A 24312-nucleotide genomic window follows, 5' to 3' on the forward strand; every position below is an offset into this window, starting at 1 on the left:
ATTCCTGCTATCTCAAGCACCCTCTCTTCTGGTGCTTCAAAGAGAAACCATATTGGACACAGGTGGTTATTTAAATTCTCTGATGATAAAAGGGGACCAAAAATGTCAGGAACTGGAAATTCTGATGGGGACAAGCTGCCTAAAGGAGCCTGATGCTTACAGAAGGAAACAGGCCAGTATTAGGGATTACACTAATTTCCATATGAAACTGCTCTCCCGGGAGATGCTCATATGGCAGCAATGCTTGGGAAATCACTAATGGAATCATGGAGACTGTGAATTATATCTGTTTTGTTCACAAGCTTTGCCAGGACATGTGAGCTTTATCCCCGACTGACAAGGGCACTGGAAAGATACTGCAGGTACCTCATAGGCATTCACTCATAGATATTGCAGGTATCACACCAAGTAATGTGAATGGGTCTTTTCCTCCTCCTACACCAAGTCAACCACCTCCCAGAGTCCTCCTGGCCAGCCATGGACACATCCTTATGTGTCAGATCACATGAGAATTCAAGATGAACTCAAGATAAAACACAAGGAATCTCTCTCCAAAAGACAGAGAACTTGGAGGCATTATAGGGGTAGGGCCCCTGCAGAAGCGGGAGTGTGCTGTGGCTGATTGTTTAAGGGATGACACCTCCTTTCTTCAAGGCCATCCCTGGACAAGGGCATGAGGATGTCTAATTGAGCGGATACACAAGACATTCTCTTTTTCACAAGTTCTGCTTGGTCAAAACATACCTATCACAATCTGCTTTGATCATGAGGTATCCTTTTAATTCAAACCGATCTTTAAAACCAATTCTCCCTGTAATTTTGTTCCATTTTATAAAAAAGATATATTAAATAATAGCAAGACATACAACAGCCTCGCTTAGCCTCTCACATCCAAAAAACACTGGAGGGAATACCCCAGAAGCACCTGGCTGATTCTATAAATGTATGGTTTGATTTTCAGAGGTGCTGTGAGTCCCTTTTTTTGATGCACCAGTGCAGCCCACATTAGTTTGGAAGTTGGACTTTTGCACACACATTCATAGTAGAAGATACTTCAGTTCAACTTTATTTATTTCAAAGTAATTTAACGCTGGTGAAAGTTGCTGGACTGACAACCCTTGGAGACTGAAGTTTGCTGTTTATTCACAGGACAGATGAACAACTTGAGCAGCATCAGGGAAGCTTTGTTCATACATCCCTCTAGCATTCCCATGCCCTAACCTGAAGAGAAAGGGGAATTCTGTATCTATGCTCCATTCAGTCCTTGGATTACAAGGGTATAGCTTGTTCAGGAAGGATAGGCAGGATAAAAAGGCAGAAGGTGTTGCATTACACATCAAAAATAAATACACTTGTTCTGAGATCCAGAAGGAGGTCAGAAGTAGACTAGATGAACGTTTCTGAGTAAAGATAAAATGGATAAAAAATAAGCATGATTCATGGTAGAGGTCAACTACAGACGACCAAATCAGAAAGAGGAGGTGGATGAGGCATTTTGAGAACAAGCAATACAAATACACAAAACACAAGACCTGGTTGTAATGTGGGACATTAACGACCCAGACATCTGTTTGAAATGTAATACAGCAAAACACAACATTTCCCATAGGCTCTTGGAATGCATTGGGAACAACTTTTTGTTTCAGAAAGAGGAGGAAGTAAACAGAGAGGCAGCCATTTTAAACTTGATTCTGCCTACAGGGAGGAATTGATAGCGAATCTGAAGGTCTGGGTGATGTGATTATGAAATGATGGATTTCATGATTCTAAGGAAAGAAAGTCATGAGAAAAGAAGAGTAAGGACAAAGTAAGGACTTTAAAACAGCAGATTTCAACAAACTTGGAGAACTGGCAGGTAAGCTCCCATGGGAAGAAAACCTAAGGGAAAAAAGAAGTTCAGGAGATCTGGCCTAAAGGCACAACTGCAAACTATCCCAAATGCAAAAGAAAGATAGGAAGAACTGTAAGAGGCCAGTATGGCTCCATCACAAGCCCTTTAATGACCTGAAAATTAAAAAGGAATCCTACAAAAACTGGAAACTTGAGCAAATTGCAAAGGAGGAATACAGAAGAATAGCACAAGCATGTACGGACAAAACCAGAAAGGTGAGGGCACAAAATGAATTATACTTAGCCAGGGACATAAAGGCAATAAGAAGAGGTTTTAAAAATACATAGGGAGCAAGAGAAAGACAAAAAGGTCCTCTACTTAGTGGGGAATGAGAGTTAGCTGAAGACATCAAGAAAGCTGAGGTGTTTAATGCCTATTTTATTTCATTCTTCACTAAAAAGGTTAATGGTGATCAGATACTCAAAACAAACAACAAGGGGGAAGGAACACAAGACAAAACAGGAAAAGAAAATGTTAAAGAATATTTAGATAAATTAGATGTATTAAAGTCAGCAGGGCTTGTTGCAATTCATCCTTGGGTACTTAAGGAACTAGCTGAAGCAATCTCAGAACCATTAGCAATTATCTTGGAGAACGGCAAACATAGTACCTATCTTTAAAAAGGGGAACAAAGAGGACCTGGGGAATTACAGACCCATCATCCTAACTTTAATACCTAGAAAGATATTCAGACGAATTATTAAACCATCAATCTGTAAGCACCAAGAGGATAATAAGGTTATAAGAAAGAGCCAGCATGGATTTGTCAAGAACAAATCAAACCAAACTAACCTAATTTCCTTCTTTGACAGGGTTACTGGCCTAGTGGTTAGGGGGAAGCAGTAGAAGCGATATATCTTGATTTTGACATAGTCCCATATGACTTTCTCATAAGCATACTAGGGAAATGGGGTCTAAATGAAATTACTGTAAAGTGGGTGCACAACTGGTTGAAAGACAGTGCTCAAAAAGTGGTTCGCTGTCAAACTGAAAGGGCATATCTAGTAGGGTCACACAGGGTTGGTCCTGGGTCCGGTACTATTCAATTTTTTCATTAATGCCTTCGATAATGGAGTGAAGAGTGTGCTTATAAAATTTGCAGAGGACGCCAATCTGGGAGATGTTGCAAGCACTTCGGAGGACAGGATTAAAATTCAAAACCCCCTTGACAAATTGGGGAATTCGTCTGAAATCAAAAAGATGAAATTCAATAAAGGTAAGTACAGAGTATTTTACTCAGGAAGGAAAAATCAAATGCGAAACTACAAAATGGGGAATAACTGGGGAGGTGGTAGTACAGCTGAATAAGATCTGGGGGGGTTATAGTAGATCACAACTTGAATATGATTGCGAAAAAGGCTAATATCATTCTGGGGTGTATTAACAGGAGGGTCAAATGGGAGACCCAGGATGTAACTGCCAGGCTCTACTCAGCACTGGTGAGGCCTCAGCTGGAGTACTGTGTCCAGTTCTGGGAGCCACACTTTAGGAAAGTGTGGATGAATTGGAGAGAGTCCAGAGAGCAACAAAAATGATAAAAGGTTTAGAAAACCTGACCTTTGAGGAAAGGTTAAACAAACTGGGTATGTTTATTCTTGAGAAAAGAAGACGGAGGGGTGAACCTGGTAACAGTCTTCAAATATGTTAAGGGCTGCTATAAAGAGGACAGGGATCAATTGCTTGCCATGTCCACAGAAGGTAGGACAAGAAGTAATGGGCTTAGCCTGCAGCCAGGGAGATTTAGGTTACACATTAGAAAAAACTTTTTGACTATAAGGGTAGTTAAACTGTGGAATAGGCTTCAGAGGAGGTTGTGGAAACCCCATCACTGGAGGTTTTTAAGAACAGGTTGGACAAATATCAGTTAGGGATGGTTTAGGTTTACTTGGTACTGCCTCAGCACAGAGAGCTGGACTTGATGACTTTATTCCTATGATTCTCTGCTGAAATGGTCAACCAGGGACCAGTACAACCATGTACTGATTGTGAGGGGATTTTTGATGTGATGTGGACAGCAGGGGCTAGATCCACAAAAGGAACTTCGACTTAGCATTGCGGTGCCCTGTCGCCTAATGGAATCCACACCCCTGAGTTAGGAGCTCAGGCTCCCTATAGAACGCATAAGGAACAGTTGGCTCCGAAAGCTGGGATTCACTGAAGCCAGCAAACTGAGTGGGGAACTGCCTCAGCTGGCCAACAGGAAATACTGAAGAGAGGCATGCAGGCTAAGCCCCACTCCTCAAAGAAACTTTGGTGCCTAATTCTGATCCTGAGGAAAGTGGTGTTGGTGCCCTCTCCCTTTTAACCTAGAGCCCAGTGGTTAGAGCACTCACCCATGCTATGGGACACTCAGGTTCAACCCCCACTTTGCCTGAGATGAGCAGGGACTTGAACCCAGGTCTCCCACCTCCCAGGAGAGTGATCTAATCACTGGGCTCTATGATTTTTTTGGGGGGGGGGGGAGGAGGGGAACTCTCTCAATCTCCCTGGTTGAAGTTTTTTCATTTTGTATAAACACTTAAAAATGCCTGCTCCACAACAGGCAGAGAGGGGATTTGAACCTGGGTTTCCCACTTCTTGTGGTGAACAGGTAACACCCCCACTTCGTTTTGTACTGGGCCCAATCCAGTAGCACACCTATTGGAACAGGCCCCACAGGTAAGATAGGTGGGGGAATGCTTAGTTTGAGAATCCCACTGGGGCTTAGACATGTGCTAGGCTCCGGGCATCAGGATTTAGGCACCTGGGTGCACGCCTACTGGCAGACATTTAGGTACCTGTGGCATTTAAGTGCCTACTGGGTTAGCTGGCTGCTGAGAGGGGGCTTTTGAGCCTCTAAATTTTGGATTTAGGCACCTAAAGTGGCTGTGAAGTGCCTAAATCCCTCTGTGAATCTAGCCTCTGTCCTCTAGGAACTGGACTGACCCCTCACTAGAGTCATTTCATATACAAGCCAATGAGCAGACAGACAGTAATGGCTTTTGGTTACTAGCATCATGGCAAAACTTTTTGTTTGAATCCATTGTTTAGTGACTTACTACAAAACTTTCATTTATCCCCTTCCTTCCTTCCTTCCTCCCTCCCTCCCTCCCTCCCTCCCTTCCAATCACCACACCCAGGTTCCAAGTCTACACACCTATTACAAATGTCAAAAGGATCCCTGGCCCACTGTGTGAGAGTGAGGGGACCTGCAGCTGAAGTGCCCATACCTATGAGAGCCTCAGCTAGAATACGAATAGCTAGGACAAACAAGAGAGACTGGGGATGAGTTGGAGAAACAGGGAGAGAGTGGGGGCAGAAAAGCATGGAAAGAATATGATGAAATTCTTTCTGGGTCTCTGTCTGCCAGTCATCACTAGATATAGCTGTACCTATCCAAGGTAAAGACAATCCCAGAAAGCTTGAAAACAAATCATTTGCCACATTGTCAAACATGCTAATACACAAAATCTAGTAGTACAAACATGCAATTCACCCAGGCAAGCACATTAACTTTAGGGATTGGCCTGAATCAAAGCTCCAGGTCCAAACAGCACCTTCCACACTCTAAGGAAGACTGAATTCAGACCCAACCTTTGTGTGTGTCCCTTACCTATACAATGTGCCAAACCAAAAGTCCTAAGTCAGACACCACCACAAAATGTGAGCTTTGTAGTCTGCGAATCTAAAATAGACATTACTTAGTTACCAAGAATACAGAGAGGGGTGAACACTATATGACAAGCAAGAAAGTGTGTCAATTTCTTGCAAGCCCAAGGTATCAGAATAAAGTGTAATGGAAATATGCTTACACACACATACACACAACAGTCACTGCACAGAATGCCTGGCACAGGGGAAAAGACTGCGGTCTCGGTCTAGTCCCAGGCCTGCCACTCTTTTTAGAGTTAAGACAGTGGGAAACCTTTCTGTAAAATTTCAAGCAGTCTTTGTTAAGTGCTCCCTTTCTTTTCACTCAGTGAACAGCAACATATAGATCTTGACGGACTCATTCTGAGAAGCTACTGTCGGAGGGTTTTGTCCCTGTTCTGTGAAAGAAACTTCTGATTGGAGGGGTATTCAGAAACTGGGTAGGAAAGAAAGAGTGTGAAAATGCAAAAGCCATTAGATAGGCAATGAATAGGCATTTGCCCCATTCAGAAAGAAAGAAAGAAAATATTTTTTTTGCACAGATTATGCACATTTGCAGCTCTTCTGGGATTGGGATATGAAGCTGTCATGGTATAAAGGTGAAATGTATTACTGTGCATGTCTGAAAAATGCTCATTTTTCCCATAAGCAAATGTATTGATTAAACTGTCAGATTATTCACAGAAATATGCATGGAATGCATCCTCCGCTGGTATGAAGGAGCACAACATGGATGGGAAAGGGGAAAGACTTCTGTTGCGTAATAAATGACCAAATGTTTAGTTTACTGCTTTCCTGAATCCAGCACTTCCCGCTGACCTTTATGCTGCAGGTGTCCAAAAAGAAGTAGGGTTTTAACATTAGAATAAAAATGAGAAAGAGTCATTGATGCAAAGTACTATATGGGAAAAGGATGGCAGAAGGAAACAGCAGGCAGCAGTCTCCTGGAAGATGCTATGGAAAATGTAGATAGTAGTGATGAGAAGCTGAATTATGGAGCAGTTTTGAATGTGGATTTCGATGTGCAAAAATATTGCAGAGAGAGCTGTGAAAAGTTTGGCAGTTCTGGCCAATAAACGTGGCCGTATGTTTAACATAAATGCAGAAAATGATCCCCGGGAACCTTCAGTAACAGTTTAGTTAGCAGGGGATGTAAGTGGTGCTGAAGACCACTACGGCCACCCATTACTGTTAAGTACTTTAAAGCTTGTTTACTGTAGTAAGTTTCTACTGTGTGGCGACAAGGTGTCCTCAACTGCAAAGTAAACGCTCAATTCTTCAATGCTGACAGCTGAAAAAAATCACAGAATTTGATTTTCTATAGTGTTCATCATGATAGCTCAAAGTTCATTACAATGTAATGACTATTGCATTGCTAGAGGGGCAGTGAGTGGGCAACCACGGAAGCCATTATAGCTCAGAAGTATCTCTACAGACAGTCTTGTACTTTAAACCTCTTTGACTCAGAAAGGGAATGGTGGGCAGGACACCAGCATTGTCCCTTATTCTTTTTTGAAACATACAAGGGGATCTTTAATGGGGATAACCAGCAGAGCAGAGCAGAAGGGCCCTGCTTCACTTTCTCACCTGAAGGGCAAAAAGAAAGATGAGCCTATATCCCAGAAGAGTTTTCTCTGCTGGAGTCAGGCTTTGCCTAGGTTTTCCCCAGTAGCAATGGAGAATTGTTTGGAAATCTGTCAGACTGATATTTATACAGTATTAACTAGACCTAGTCGATCATCACGAATAACCTTATACTTCTGAAAAATAGATGGGCCAAACCCCAAACCCTGCATCCAAACACGCTCAAACTTTGGTAGAGTCTGAAATCTGATTTTGGGCTTAGATTCAAATTTTGTAAATGGGCTTTGCTTTCTGGCTCCAAATACCCTTCAGTTGGAGTTGCTCTAAATCAAGATCTGGAGGGTCAATGCTGTGTGCAAGAGCTACAAGGGGCTGGAGAAGAATTACCCCTATTCAGTAGGAATATAGGGCTAATATAAATCCAGAACCTGGAGGGTGCAAAGGTGACATAAAGTCCCCCATCTCCCTGGGCTGTGTCTTCTTTGCTGTATCACTCAGTAGATGTAGCATAGAATCTAGCCCTGGACTTTTGACTTGGATTCCTCTCTTTTCTGAAAACACTGGCTGTGAGCTTTTTCGCCTGCATACCAAATGCCTGATCCTGAGAGGTGCTGAGCACCTCCTGAATGGTGCGGAGTATCCTGAACTCCCACTGAAGTCATGATAGGATCCCAAGAGGAGTTTCCTACTCCCGCTACTTTACCCTTGGGATACATTCTGATATGCCTGTCACAATGCATGTCAGTGCTTCTCCTGAAATGTCACACTGGATAAACCTGTTTTTTCTGCTAATTTCTTTGAAAAAGCATATTTAACTCTCATACTCCCCATCAGTGCCCATCCATCATCAAAATGCCACTTCCTACTCAGAGGGGTGTATAATCCAGGAACCTAGGAGTTTGGAATCCTGGGTTCTCTTCTTGGTCCTGCCACTTACTCACTGTGCGTCAGTGGCCCAGAGACTAGCTCCTATATGCCCCATCAGAGCAAAGTAATATAACCTTATTCTGCTACTTCAGCTCAGCTGGGTCCCAGTAGAACCATCTGCTCCTCTTAGCCCACTATTGTTGCAACCCTCTGCTTCCCTACAAGCATTGTTGGAAACCTGCAATTTCTGGTTCTACAAAACTGCTCCACAAATGCTGGAGCTACACAATCTTCTGACTCTTCAAAACAATTGTGGGCGGCCAATCATCCTGAACTCTGATTTACAAAGGGGTGCCTGTGTATCTGCTATTTCTGCTGTGGTTACTTCAAGCATCTTCTCTTTGCCGATTCAACAAGTCATCACTGTGCTTCTTCAGTGTTGCATTTAGAGCAGACAGAGGTGCAGCAGGTTGAGTACCACTTAGGAGGCTTTGCTTGATTCATTTCAGCACTCCTGCTCTCATTTAGAAGACAGTGGCACATTAAACCTGCAGTCCTGATGTTCTAAAATCTAGACTGAAATACACTGGAGACTTAGTGAATGATTCCCCAAATTAACCTTCTGAGATGGGAACCACATTCTCACTAAGACTCCGCGAAATAGCAACAGAAATCCTCCAGATCTGAAGATTTTTTCATTTTATATTAAAGAAATTGTCCAATGTTGCCCCCACCCCCCTCCAAATTGGAAATTTTACAGGTTTTCATTAAAAAGCAAACCCACTTCTGAGTGAAAAGGAACTTTATTTTGGAGTCAAAACTTGAAGATTTGCATAAATTTGACATTTGGTTCAGCTGAAGTTCAGCATTCACATCAAAACACATGAACATGTTGGTAGTCCTATGTTTTGAGGAGGAACAAGTCAATTTCCTAAATATTTTGAATTTCCTGAACTGGAAAGGACCTAGAATGGAATGCTAATATATTTTCATAAAATTTCACCAAAAGATTTGTAGTCAACCCCTTGATTCTGACTGAGAATATAACACAAGTCCACATGATAAAGAACAGGTCAAAGAGAAAAGGGAACTGAACCCAGGTCTCCAAGTCCTCAGCTAACACCCTAACCACTACACTATTTTTTCTTTTCATTTAACAGCTTGGGGGCCTGATTCGCCACTGTTTTACCTTCCATTGATTTCAATGGAATTACACCAAAATACAACCGGAGTAATGCAGTTCAGTGCTTTTATATACCTGGCCTCTAGCAGGATCCTACCTCCTGAAGCCAAGCCGAGTGGGAGAACTTTCTGTTGCTCACGGGAATGATCTGCTTTCAAATCAAAATGCTTGAAAGTCTATCCTGTCCTGCTCAGGGTGGTCCTTATGACCGTGTGGCCTCCTCAAAAGGGGACTTTAAGGGGAAATGCTGGTAGGGAGCTGTGGGAGGATGGAGGAACATTTGCCAACTCTGCGTGAGAGCTGACCAGGAACACCCCGGCTTTCTGTTGCTTTAAAGGTTTACTGGAGTTTTTGCCTTATCATCTGCTTGAACATCTTGAAAATCAGTATCTCTTTGTATAGTATCTGTCTAAAACAAACACCAGATGACACTACACAAGTTGCCTTTAACCCTACCAGATTGTTGCTAGAATCAAAATATGTAGCAGTCTACATCTAACAGGAAGTACTGTATTTTTACTAGTATAACAACAATTAACATGTCAGTAATGTACTCTGTGTAAGAAAGGACTGTCTGCTAAAATCCACCAAACATCTTTGGATTTTCTAGCCCAATAACTAAATCCATCTGAAAGAAAGAAAACAGCCCTTGCCCCAACATGGAATAAAAAACGTGGAAGCTCTCCAGGTGTCTGGCAAATGAGCAAGAATTTGCACTTCCCATTGATTTCCTATCTTTGCCTTGAAATCTTAGTTGAAAAGATTTTTACTTTTATTTTATGCAGCACAGATTCTTCTCCTTTCCTGCGCAAACTGTCCTGCACAATTCCCTGCTCGTCTGCCCAATTATGACGAATCCATTTGGCACCTAAACAAAGACTAAATACAGGATCTTCCTCAAATAAAACTGTGCGGTGCCCAGGATTTGAATGTCCTACCTCCAGCAAGCACAAACTCCCATGCTGGGGATGGCAGCCTCTCCATTGCCCCATGGGCTGGAGGAGCAGCCACCATGGTTCTACCCCATGCTCTGCCTGCAGGATGGGAGGAGGATTCTGCTTGCCCTCTGCTTGTTTACTCCAGCTTTGTGAAATGATGTGGTGCGTGTCTTTCACTCTCTTGTGCCTCAGTTTCCTCATCCCTAAGATGGGGATAATACTACTGGCACTAACCTACAGAAGGGATGTGAGCCTTAAATGACCATTACAAATTGTTTGGAATTCCTTGGATGAAAGGCACCAGAGACAGGCCAGGTATTAGCTCCTCTGATTCCTTTAGAGTTTTGTTCTCCAGGCTTGAAGACGCTGAGTTTTCTTCCTACACTTCTTCAATGCCTTCATCCCCACCCATGTCTCTTGACACTCTGCAGCCTACTTATAATTGCAATGCACTGGTTATAAATGGCAGTTTCCTTTCACAGTATCTTGGTGACCATAGGTTTCTAAGTGCCAATGACATGCCCAACTATTTTTAAGTTAAAAGATTTATTCCTGTTACAAGAAATAAGATTTAGCGCTCACATTTTCTCTTCAGACATGTACTCTTGGATCATAGGGAGAGTAGAAGAGATGATAGGTCCATCCAGCACAGCATCCTGCCTGTAAACAGCACCCTGCACCTTTATAGTTCCTTGAAATTCAGGGGAATGCTTTAAAAACACATGCAATGTATGTGACCTCTCCTCCCATCTACCACTGAAAATTGCCTCCGCCTTGGGGTGTATACCTTGAAACAGGCTTCCTGATTCCTTCTTCCATCCTTGCACAGTGGAACTGGACTAGCACTACTATGCTTAGGGCCCTTCATACCCACAAGGAGGCACAGAGCAGAAAGCATTTATCCTATAGTCATTTGTATCCTTTCAATTTTTGATAAACAGATGTAATCTGTTTTCTGGTTTTAAATCACACACCACCTCCTCCAGCATAAATGCGCCGTGCACACACACACACACACACTTACTTCCCTTCTTTCAGTCCTCTGCAGGGTTTGCTGATTTTTATCTCCAAGACTGACGGCAAACTGGACAGAAAACGGCGAGGAATCAGATGATAAATCAAAAACTCCAAGGCCAGATCCTTAGCAAGTAAAAATCAGCATAGCCTCATTGACTTCACTAGTTACATGGATTTACACTACGCTCCCCTCCGCCCTAGCGTATTAAAAAAAACCAAAACAATAGAAGAAAACAGTTTATAAAAGTGCCCGCCCATAATTGGAAACAAACAAAACAAAATGGCCACATGATGGCACCATTTCCTCAGATGAGAATTCAAGCTTCTACTACAGCTACTGTCTTTATTACTGAACTTTTTAATGTCTCAATGAAAACGGTTTTTGCTGTGCTCACCTGTTCCCAAAGATACAGGAGTGAGACCTGCTTACACCAAATCCAAATTTGGCCCTGATTTCATTTATCTGCTATGGGTTTAAGGCTGTTTGACTAAAATCCGGGTGTTCTCTATTGCTAGTATTTCCCTCACAGAGCCAATTTGTATTACTCATAGGATATGCTGTACTTGTTACAGTGTATCATCTACTGAGATGGAGCCAACAATGCCCATGAAGTTACTGTGTCTTTGAGGGTTTTTCCTTCAAGTTTAAAATGGAGGGATGTTTACTGGAGAAGGGAAGAATTTGCTCCCAGGAAAATGTGGGCTTCCCTGGTGATGTATCTTTCTTCTTTAAGGTCCTTATTCAAAGCCCAGTGACGTAACTGGGAATGTTTTCATTAGCTTCAATGGACTTTGACCAAACCCTCAAGGTGCCCCTGAGACTGAAGCCCCATAAGAAAGATGAATGTGGGCTCTTCTTGCTCTTTTCTCTGCATTTGACTTCAGGGATCTATATCATCAATGAAAACAGTCCTTAGGAGGGGAGTGAATGTAATAATTGGCACTGCTGCACTGACGACCATCTCCCAAAATGGTAACTGTTAACCTTTAGGCATCTCTGGATTTGCCCCTGTATCATTACCTTTTCCAAAGACTGGGAGGAAGTGTATCAGTTTGAGTGTGGTTAAATACAGTAAGTCTAAAAGCCTGTGGGCTTTGGTTAAAAGGAAAATATAGATTAAACCCCCTTAAGATAATTACCTGTTTAGAAGGTTTTTACTCAACCCAGTATCCCTCTATAGGCAGTATTTGTAGCAGTCTGTGAAGGAAAAGGAAGCTTTATAGGGAAGTAGCATGTGGAATCTGTTTTATCTACAGACATAGTGGCTGACTGGAAAAACTTGGAGTGGGGAAGCAGCTTGTGAAAACCTTAGCCAGAAGTGGGAAAGAGGTTTCTGTCTGGAGAGAAGCTACCATCAGACATCAGGCGGTAGAGAAGTAACTGAGGGCGGTCAGACCACAAAGCGCTATATATACGTCCCACGCACAGCGCGAGGGAGAGGAATTGGTCCGATGGGCACTGCTATTGAAGATCTCCAACTCCAGACACAAAGGCATTGCCGCACCTACAGTGGAGCACCCATGGGGACATCACTTGAAGAAGAATGCTTTGTTTGGTTAGTCTTTTGATGTGTCTCCTTGATCTGTTAACTAAAGGGTAATTTTTAACTAGTAAGACTGGCTGCTGCAGTAAATTTTCCAACCTAGACTCCAGCGGGTGCATGTGCGGCTCTGTGAGTAATTTTTGTTTTTACCGCTGCCTCGTGCCAGGCTGTGTTACCATGAGCTTGCCCCTGAACCCCAAGCCCTTCCTGAACAGGCTGACGGGGAAGCCGGTGATGGTGAAGCTGAAGTGGGGGATGGAGTACAAGGGCTACTTGGTGTCTGTCGACGGTTATATGAAAGTGCAGCTTGCAAACACAGAAGAATACATAGATGGTGCATTGTCAGGACACCTTGGTGAAGTTTTGATAAGATGTAACAATGTCCTGTACATCAGAGGAGTAGAAGAAGATGGAGAAATGAGAGAATAAGTTTGTATATTTCTGGAAAATAAAGATCAGTTTTTCACACACATAAAAAATAACATGAGAGAGAGAGAGAGATCTCAAAGGTTGGACTGTGCTTTTTTATGTTGAGTTTTCAGAGAAAGGAGGGAGCTGTCTCCCCCAGAAGAAACACCAGAGGCTAGGAGTGCACAGACAGCTATTGTGAAAGGTCCTTTTACAGCACCATGCAGGAAGAAGCTCTGTGCATCCTTCCATCTCTGCATGGCTGTTCAGCAGCTGCTTATGATCTAGCCCATATGAGCAGAGTGACAGTGGCACATACTCAGCATAAGACATGATTTTGTTTCTGGACATTACAGCACACTAAAACAATTTCTGTCCTCAGCTACACCTGTGCAACCACAAGCAAAGGTGTATCTCCAACATCACCTCGTTTAGTTTTGGTGTGATGGGAACTTTAAGTAATAAAAACAAATTCAGCCCTAGGCTACATTTAGGGTTATTTGATGTTATTGGACTGATCTATGACAATAAGAAGATATTGCCATTTTTAATATTCCAGTAAAACATTTGAAAAAAATTAGAAAAACTGATGTGCTATATATACTGACACTAACGGGATACTAATATAGTGGATAACAGTTATCACCTGTGGGTCAAATTCTGCCCTCAGTTACATCCCACACTCTTCTCAGTCAAAAACATCACCTTAAGCAGGAGTTTTCTCTCATTCATGTACTGGCCTGGCTCTACCTTTTCCCGAATGACTGAAAGGGATCACAGCACAAGGTACACCTATTAAACTCAACGTGGTTGCATAAGGTTAAAGAAGTTTAACTTCATAACAAGTTAAAGAAGTATGGGCTGGATGAATGGACTATAAGGTGGATAGAAAGCTGGCTAGATCATCAGGCTCAACGGGTAGCGATCAATGACTCCATGTCTAGTTGGCAGCTGGTATCAAGCGGCGTGCCCCAAGGGTTGGTCCTGAGCCAGTTTTGTTCAATATTTTCATTAATCATCTGGAGGATGGCGTGGATTGCACCCTCAGCAAGTTTGCAGATGACACTAAACTGGGAGGAGTGGTAGATATGCTGGAGGGTAGGGATAAGATACAGAGGGACCTAGACAAATGAGAGGATTGGGCCAAAAGAAATCTGATGAGGTTCAACAAGGACAAGTGCAGAGTCCTGCACTTAGAACGGAAGAATCCCATGCACTGCTACAGACTAGGGACCGAGTGGCTAGGCAGCAGTTCTGAAGAAAAGGACCTAGGGGTTACAGTGGACGAGAAGCTGCATATGAGTCAACAGTGTGCCCTTGTTGCCAAGAAGGCTAACAGCATTTTGGGCTGTATAAGTAGGAGCATTGCCAGCAGATCAAGAGATGTGATCATTCCCCTCTATTTTGAATTGGTGAGGCCTCATCTGGAGTACTGTGTCCAGTTTTGGGCCCCACACCACAAGAAGGATGTGGAAAAATTGGAAAGAGTCCAGCGGAGGGCAAAAATGATTAGGGGACTGGAACATGTGACTTATGAGGAGAGGCTGAGGGAACTGGGATTGTTTAGTCTGCAGAAGAGAAGAATGAGGGGGGATTTGATAGCTGCTTTCAACTACGTGAAAGGGGGTTCCAAAGAGGATGGATCTAGCCTGTTCTCAGTGGTAGCAGATGACAGAACAAGGAGTAATGGTCTCAAGTTGCAGTGGGGGAGGTTTAGGTTGGCTATTAGGAAAAACTTTTTCACTAGGAGGGTGGTGAAGCACTGGAATGGTTACCTAGGGAGGTGGTGGAATCTCCTTCCTTAGAGGTTTTTAAGGTCAGGTTTGACAAAGCCTTGGCTGGGATGATTTAGTTGGGGATTGGTCCTGCTTTGAGCCGGGGCTTGGACTAGATGACCTCCTGAGCTCCCTTCCAACCCTGATAGTCTATGATTCTAAGGTATCCATGAATCTGTGTTGAGAAGTCACCTTTTTTGTTTTTATTTCCTCTAGCACACTCCCCCCTGCCCCCAAATCTATTTTGTCTTTTTTCTCTATCTGTATAACATCAATAAATTACATGTTACCACCCCTCTCTTCTAGGTATAAAGAACTTTTCAAGATTTTTAATAGATGTACAATATTGCCATTGTCACTGGTTAAAACTGAAAAATAGCTTTTGGGAGACTACTTTTAACTCACACTACTTCTCTCTTGGGGGCTTTCACGGAGAAGCATTAGCCCCACATGTCACATACTGGTTCAGGGTATGCTGTGTATCCTACCTGTGCAGAGATCTTTTCAGTGTTTAACATAGCCAAGCATACTGCACAAACTAGGGATGCGTGAGAGTTCTAGTATTTGTTTTTACATGTGCCATGGGCTTTGAGAACACCTCAAGGAACCTTTTATAGTGATGAATTACTAGAGATCTAGACTTCTCACTGTTTATTTCAGTTCCTGAATGGTGGAAATGTAACACTAGATCTCATGTTATTTTGTCCTCAGAAATGACTCCATGAAACGACGAAAACATTCACAGCAAACATAAATACTGAAACAGCACTGAACGCACTGTGGGTGCCACTATAAATAGTAATATTTGAATTGCTATGGAACCCAAATACACAATGCTTCCATAAACAGACAGTTGTGTTCAATCATCACACAGCAGGCTGGTAGGACACAGTATCCCTGATAAAAGCAGCAGGTCGGTCAGAAGTTTGGGTGGCACCCTTCAGTCACACATACCTTATTTTTCCCCCCTAATAGTTCAAAGCATATTGTATGTACTGTAATACTATGATCTTTTCTAGTGCCTTCCACCAGAGAATGCGAAAATGCTTTGCAAACATTTATGGACTGTAATGACTAGGATCTCAATTTTATGTTTTAGTATCTCCAGCAGCACAGCCCATGCGAGAGCCCTATTCAGTCAAGGACATCTCTTTAAGTAGCACCTGTTCAGGTGCTGACCAGGCCCTACCCTATTTGGAATGACTGAATGGGATCATGGCACAAGGTACTAAGGCTGCTTTCAAGAGAGAAAGCAAGAGAAATGCAGAGCAAGTGAATCTGGAACACTGAATGAGGGTAGCAAAAAGTTCCTAAGCCGGAGACTTCAGAGTGATGAGAGAACAGAATGACAACAAAGTCTATCCTACCAATAACTGTAAACTTTGGTTACCCAAAGTAGTTGGGTAACAGGACATGGTCTGGTTAATAATTCCTCGATCCCTTAAATCAATGTTTCCTAAAGTGTGGGTTGTGCATCCTAAGGGAGTGCAAATGACTAGCCAGAAGGGGCACAGGAGGTGTGTACCTTAAGACGAGTAGGCCTTTAACACCACGTGGTAGTGCTGAAAGGGGTATGATTGCTTTTCATTTTCTTGATGGGAGACTCACCTTTCAAAAGTGTGGGAATTGCTGACACATAATTTTTGTATGAGACAGCTCATTCTGGAGCATACTAGGAAGGAGCTTCTCTTAACTAAAAGTCTTCACACACCTGAGTAGGAGGTGGCTCAGGAAATGTGTATAGTTAAGCCATCAAATCACAGAGACCAGAATATTATTAAGTTTGACACCCTTGCAGGAGGATCATATCACAAGGTAGGATCTGACATGCAACTTCAAGGAGGAGGATTAATAAGAAAACTGAAGAAGTTAGTTTGAAAGAGCCTGAAAGGAAATTATAAGAAATTAAAATCCTTAAATCAGCAGGGAGGTGGCCTTAAAAATCCTTTATTAGGATCAATATGCATATCCCAAGTCAACAGCAACAATCGAAAAAGGAAGTGGAATAACACTAGGATAGTTAAGTAACAAGGCACAAGAGTTTATTAAGGCTGAAAAAGTTTCCTTCCAAACATGGAAATCATGCCTAAGTGATGCTAATAGAACAGAGCATAAACTGTACCAGGCAAGATGTAACATGGAGATTAAAGAAGTGAAGAGGAAATTTTAAGAAAAATAGCTGAAGGTATAAAGAAAGTACTGTAATAACAAATTCTTTAAATACATCAGAAAGAAGAAGCTCACAAGGCAATGAGTGGTGCCTAAGAAATACCTTAGATAGCGTGGACAGACGGATTAAATAGACAAGTAAGAGACTTAGTGGGGTTAGGTAGGCCACCGGTGCGTAAAAAAGGTAGGGTAATCAAAGAGGACACAGAAATTTCACAATCTATGTGATTTTTTTAGCATTGGTTTTCAGCATGGAGAATGATGGGGCAAGGAAAACGATCCCAGGGTATGAAGGTGATGGCACTGTCCAGGAGAACATTATAAAATAAATAAACAAATGAATAAATAAAGGAGGAGGTAATAGAATATCTTAAGAAATTAAGCTGCAATGGATGGCATTCATCAAGGAACTATGAATGAAATTGCTGAGCTGCTAGTACAAGTATGTAATTGAGGGATTACAGGGTGACTCACACCTTTAAAGAGTGATACTAATGGGTGACCTTGAGAATTAGAGAGACCAGCACATTTTACCTTAGAGTCAGGAAAATAGTTGGGAAATGTTAGTGGATAGCTGTAACAGATCTAGGGGAGTGTAATGTGACTCATAGACAAAAGCATCACAGTACTGCCAACCCCAAGTGTCCAAAAATCATGGGAGTAATAAATAAATAAATGAATACAATCCTGGCTCTCTCTTTTTGCCTTCTGGTTTTCGAATCTTTAGGATACACTGGGGACATATTTTCAAGCTTTTCTCTGCAACCACGAGGGCTAGAAACTCTTTTTTTTCCTCTCTGCAACCACGAGGGCTAGAAACTCTTTTTTTTCCTCTCTGCAACCACGAGGGCTAGAAACTCTTTTTTTTCCTTTCAGAAAGGAAAGCTGAGATTCTCATGTAATCATTTCACTCCAGGAGCTGGGGCTTTACGAAAAGCACCAAATATCATGAGACCAGACAACACTTCGTCAACTTAACATTAAAGACACTCAAAAAGGGAATTAGCAATTAAGGTCTCAATTAAGGTCATTACATAAAGTTTTCAAATGCACCTAAATGACTTATGTGCCTAAGTGCCATTGACTTAATCACCAATAGAACTTAGGAGCCCAAGTCACTTAAGTGCTTTTAAAAATTTACCCATTGACTATGTAACTGAAATACCATCCCATATCACATGCAGTTTAAAAAATATATAGATGAGATAACTGTTAATGTGAACACGCAGTCTGACCCTGCACCCAAGGAAGTCAACACGGGTTTTTCCCTGGAGTTCAATGGGAACAGGATTGGGGCCCTCCTGAGGTGCATTCTAACAATGTGTCCCAGCATCTCCCCTGTGCTGTCTGGGCTGTAAGGTCCCAGTGCAGTCTGTAGGAGGGCTGCACAGTGAAGCCCAGGAGAAGGAGACAGGAGGCCAGGAGGATACACATCCATCTTGTTCCTACTACAGAACCTCAGAGGGGGGACATAGAAGGATTAAAACATAAAAACTGGAAATGACAAAATTCCACTAACCTGCAACTTCACAAAACCCAGCACTAGCACTAGGGAAAGCAGCCCCACTGAGTCACAAGGAAGGTGTATAGACCCTTACTGATTGCTCAGGAAAAATACCATCCTGAGTTTCCATCCCCACTAGCTCAGTACTCTGTGGAGTTTAGGAATCCTGAAGGATATTTCCCTCCCTCTCTCTCCCTTTCCCTTAGAGGCCCCGTGGAGTTTAAAAGGCAAACAGCCATCAAAATACGAAAGTCAGATTTTAAGAAAAAAATGCAAATGGAATCTGGCTCAATGTTTCTGTCCTGGTCTGCAATGCTGTGAAGCCCAAACCGGGATCTGGACAGGCACAAAATGTGGGGGTGTATGGACAGAGGGCTGTGGTTCAGGCCCATTGCCAGAGATTAAAAAGTGCATTCCTTTCTATATGCAAGAACCGTGTTGGCCCCCAATGAAAAATAAATGACCTCCACATCCCTTCATCCCCTCCACCTACTACTGCTGTTCCATGTTTCTTCTTTATCTCGTCTTACTTTCCTGCTTCGACGTACACTCACTGTGACAATTTACCTTCAGGCCAGCCCCCTTTTCTGTGTCCTCTTAATTCATAAACCCCATACCACCCATTTTTTTCAATAATCATCCAACCTGCTCCTCAGTCCCATGGAAACTCTTTGCTAAGGTGTTGTCTTTCCCTTATCTGGAACAAATTCCTCCATAGATGGGCCATCTTTGCGTCTAAGAATAACGCTTTTAACTATCAACAGACACAAAGAAATTCAGCTGCTCTGTTCCTGTGAGATTCCTATGAGTTTAGACACATCTGCTAAGATATGTATATATAGCAGAGTCTGAATGAAGCTTTATTTTTATTATATCCTTAAGCATTTGTTGAAATTTTCTGCCAGAATGTTCTTATCTTTTGGAACTCCCCAAACATAGGTCTATATAGCCATTGATGTTTGAACAACTCCTGTGTTATCTACACTTTTGAAAGCCTAACCTATTCACATGGGGCCATGTTCTGAAGTCGTTATTCACTCTACATGCATCGAAGTCAAGGGGAGTTTTGCTCGAGTAGAAAGTGGAGTATGGCCTTAGGTTTTGGCCCCTACTAACTATTCCCATTTGCTCTTTGGGAGATTAGGAAAGTGTGTGGAATATGTGCACCATCTGACAATAACCCCTTGCTTCCTTGTAACTATTTCTGAACATATAGGGCAAGATTTTCAATGGAAGCTCTTAGCCTGTGTCTGCAATTTACACCCAAACTCTTCACATTTCACAACTCTTCACTCTGCACACCAGCATCCGCATGTACACCATGAGGTATTTAGAAATCTGTCTGGCATAACTCCAAGGGAATTCAAGGTACTGGTTTCTATCTGCAAAGCCCTACATGAACTAGGACCCAGCTATCTCAGAAACCACCTCTCCTTCTGAACTGCCATTCCACCTACATTTGCCTAGAACGCTTAAGCTAATCTCTCCCAGGAGAGAAGGCGATGGGAGTTTGAGGCAATGCATTCTAGACTGAAAGTCCTTGCTTCAGGAATTTCCTCTCACTGGCAATATTTCTAAGCCCAAGAATAGGAACATTTAAGACCCAATCCTACATGGGGCAGAGTCAATGTGACTTCAGCGCAGGTTGATGGCACACAGAACCACACAGGGGGCACTCACCACACAGGATGGGGCACTTAGAGAGCACTGTATAATACATCTCTTTGCACAGACTTCTTGTTAACTGCTTGCCTCAGCACCCTTGGCATTCAAACTACTGCCTAGACTTTCTTCGTCTTTGTCTTTTAAAGATGAGGTGCAGCTGGCTGTCTTGGTTTATTTGATACCTATATTCAGGAAATTGCTCTTAAGCTGAGCCATGTACAGAGCGCCCAGATACTCTGGGGAGGATCACCTTGTAAATGTTTGTTGTTTTTTCATGCACAAGTGATTGCACATGTAAAATAGTGAGTGCACGTTCCAAATCTGGTTTTGAAAATATTGTCCATAAAATTCTCTTTTCCAAATACATGTAAAATAAATAAGGACTCATGTAACCTGCTGTAATAGATTCAGATACCTGGTATCTGGATCCAGTGCTTCAACCACCTTACAAAACAAACCCGAATCCCAGTCTTATCCAGTGACAGGCATCTCAAATTTGAAGAGAATTTTCTTTTGCAAATTGTATGGTGCTTCCTTTTCCATTGTCTCATGTCTCTTTCTCTTTACCAGGTCACTGGGCCAGCTTTAGGGAAGCCTCCCGATTCTGTTTATTGGTTCTATTAAAATTGAGATCTCAAGAAGAGGCTCATAATGAATAAAGTCAGAAGGTGGCAGGAATGAATTGCCGCTGAAGTGATTTGGATAGCAATTATCCCAATAACTCGTTTGCTTCCAAGATTGGCCCTCAGGCAGGTTGTTTAAATTAAAAAAAGAAAATGATATCTTATTTTTTATCTAGTATTTTTATTGCCATGCCTAGATTTTCTTTTTATTGACCTCTGCAAACTTTAGCTGACTTCTGAGTTCTTGGAAGCTGTTTTTTCATCTTACTTCTTTTTCCCCTTGTAAATGTTACAATATCTTAAAACCACTCCAAAAGAGGTAAACTATGTCCCCTAAAAATGGAGACGGTGAGGGCTGACATAACCCAATGAAGGGATCCTGGTAAATTTCAATCTATTGAAGATCTGCTGTGTATTTCTGCCTTTTCAAAATCCAGTTCCAATTGCTCATTTCCTTGTTTTGGCGTTTTTTTTGGGGGGGGGGGTGGTTTGGTGTCCTGGATGAAATGGAAAAGAACATTTTAAAAAGGCCTGGAAATCTGTGCTGACCCATCTCTGAGTTAATACACTGAAAACATATCAACAGCAAAGGCATCTGGCCTATCTGGTTGCACTGGGCCTTGAGTCTTCCAGGTCCCCAACACCCTAAACCCAATTCACCTCATAGAGCATCACCGGGATTCTTTGCCTGAAGTCCTGTTGTATCCCGGGGTCTGCTAGAGATTTGCATTCCCTAATTGCTGTCCTCCATTGAGGCCTGGGGTGGGGTTGGGGTTCCAATCAGAAGACAAGCGGGGATGAGGAGAAAAACAGCTACATGAAGATGAGGAACCCCAGTCCTAGGTAGGGAGGGAGCTGGTGGGGAGCCATGCACATATTACTTCACAGAAGTTAGAGCCAGCCTTGCATACCTGATCTGTGAAACTCTCTCAGCTTTCTTAGGCTGACTGAATAATCACAATCTTATCACAGAAAACTTCCTGGAAAATATTCTGAAGATAAGCGGGCCAAAAAAAGGGAGAAGGGAAAGGCTGATGAGGCCTTGCTGATGACATTATGGAAACAACATACAACAGGCTGGGAAAGCTGGTCCACAGTGTGGAATGGTATTTCACCAGCTCCCAGCGACTCGTCAGTACATTGGTGTACTCACAATCAGATGACCCTGTGTGTGCGGGCAGGTTTGTTGGTGACTGTGATGAGTGGGTGAGGGCTGGGCTCAGAGGCGGAACAGCTTCAAGGTTCAGGCAGGGAAGGCCTGGCTTGGCGCTGCATGCACCCGTCTGAGTAATCTCATTCTCCTCAGACGCCTTCTGGTTTTCAGCTGTCTTGGGTTTCTTCCTGAAAATAAACAAAGAAACCTTTGAAGGGACTAACTGCATATTTGGGAAAAGGCATTTTTAGAATCTGTTAAAGATAACTTGCTTTTTTTCTCTCTCCTTAAAGGGTGGTAGCAGGGAGGACTCCATGCCTCTTGTTTGGAAACAAGCTGCTCCTTGTTTTCACTCTGATGCAATGGCCCTGAGACCACATTAAAGCATACAGACCAAGTCAGAAGCTCCCCATTGTGTCCCTACTGACTACATATAAATTAAAACCTGTCTGAGTACTTTACACAGTCTGAGCTCCATGTGACAAATATTGATCAACGCTGTATCACTCTGAATTTAAAGTTATACAGAAATATATAGCAAATGTATCTGGAAAACAAATAAACACTGTTGTTTCCAGTTCAAGAAGTGTGAAAGTTAAGCTGGCTCTTTGTGAAGAAGATTATGGGTGCAGGGGGCAAGGATGGTGAAAGGGGGTAATTTAGAGAGGCAGAGGTCATCTATGCAGGTGAAGCAATAAGATTTGGAACCTTACACAACCAGCAATAGCCACACTGCATGTTGGCTTCCTCTACCTCCCTTAAAAGAAGAAAGCCCTTAATTGCTAAGTCTAATATTTGTACTTCCTTAGTGCACTCCATCCAGGACCTCAAAGCACTTTGGAAACATCCAGAATGAAGCCTCAAAAATCCCACGTGCGGTGGGTAAGCATTATTATCCTCATTTTACAGGTGGGAAAACTAAGGCATGAAGAGGGAAAGTGACTTGCCCAAGGGCATACAGCAAGTCTGTCACAGAAAGGAAAAAAGCCCAGATCTCTGTGCTTTAAATCCTAGAAAATGCTACCTCCTTCTTTAGAGAAGTAAGTTACAGCTGGAGCTCTAATTGCAGTGTTTAATTTGCAAAATCACTGTCCTGGAGAAGCAATGACTTGTAACTTTTGGCCAGCAGACTGGCTGTCCTACTGTATGTCTGGATCCAGGCAGGTGCAGTGCTCATGGAAGTGAGCAGAAGGTTATGGGGGGTAAACATAGCAATTCAGGTACTACCTGCCTTGATGGCAGGATGTGTCACATACTGCTGTTCATAGGTACAACCTAATGAAACCTGATTTCAAAAGCTCTTATTTGGCCTAGAATGATGCCCACTTAAAACACAAATAACTGTTGAGGAATAAAATGTTTTCTCTATAACAACAGCTATGCATTATTTTTCACCCAGGGAGATCTTCATTTGTGTTACAGAAGCACTGAAGGTTCTCCTGTTGTTTTACCCAGTTTCCCCACATCACAGCACCATTCTACAAACAGAGCACCGGACCATCCATCACCGTAATTCCTTAAACGACTGGAATGGTTGCTATGTCAGCAGCCCCTTCTGAAGTGCCTATTGCCCTGGTAAATGCAAATAAACAAAACAACCAGATTTCTCCTATAGTCTCCACCACCAAAATCCCCACTCAATGTGTCTTGCAAAGATACAGGCTCATAAAGACAGCAAAATCATACCTTTGAGAAATAGTCCTGCCTCTTGCCTATCTTTTTATTTAACAGATTTTACAAAACCTGTTCTAGGGTCCAAGCACCAGAAAGGGGGGGGGGGGAAAGAGAGAAAGAGACACACACAAGAAAGAAAGAGCATCTATCACGCAACAGAGAGCAAAGCCACTTTGCCATTAATCGAGAACATTGTCTCCGGTTACATAAAAGAATTATATAAGCCTGGCATATCTGAGGGCATAGCATGTGGAAGCTCTTGTCAAACCTTGGTGGCTGCCAGTTCTAGCTGGTCACCTTCAGAGGGCAGCAAAGCACCATCTGGCTCCAGGCTACATTGCAGTGAGACAAAACCTCCCTAGAATCTTCCTCCTGGTCACCATGCCAGAGGTTAGTCTGCCAAGCTGCTGCTTTTTCTTTTTCTTTTTCTTTTTTTTAAAATTCTTTGCCGTAAGTGTTAAAATTACACACTCCAATGAAGTGTCTCCTCAGCTGGAAAATGAAAGCTCAAGTGAAAAAAGTTAAACAGGCCCGCCCTCAGCCCTCCCCCCCCACCAATAAAACCCAACCGAGCACCCAAACCCAAAGTAAAACAATAGAAAAAAGGAAGGAAAATGTGAAAAAGAAAAAGAAATAAAGAAAAGGCAGACACTGCATAAACAAACACAAAGCAAAACTGGGTGAGTA

General features: G+C 42.6%; 1 protein-coding gene and 1 pseudogene across 2 annotated transcripts in view; one reads left to right on the forward strand and one right to left on the reverse strand.

Annotated features, from left to right (window-relative positions):
• Positions 1-24312, reverse strand: part of ZBTB20 (zinc finger and BTB domain containing 20) — a 608278-nt gene that overhangs the window by 14654 nt on the left and 569312 nt on the right. Inside the window, exon 12 of the mRNA XM_084618031.1 lies at positions 21952-22139. Coding sequence (XP_084474157.1) covers positions 21952-22139 — 188 coding nt within the window. The remainder of the gene's footprint in view (positions 1-21951; positions 22140-24312) is intronic.
• LOC311510385 (small nuclear ribonucleoprotein F pseudogene) lies at positions 12780-13083 on the forward strand (annotated as a pseudogene). Its single transcript has one exon. The product of its transcript is annotated as a small nuclear ribonucleoprotein F pseudogene (transcript).

The sequence above is a fragment of the Lepidochelys olivacea genome, assembly GCF_965140295.1.
Source record: "Lepidochelys olivacea isolate rLepOli2 genome assembly, chromosome: 1".
Lineage (NCBI taxonomy): Eukaryota > Metazoa > Chordata > Testudines > Cheloniidae > Lepidochelys > Lepidochelys olivacea.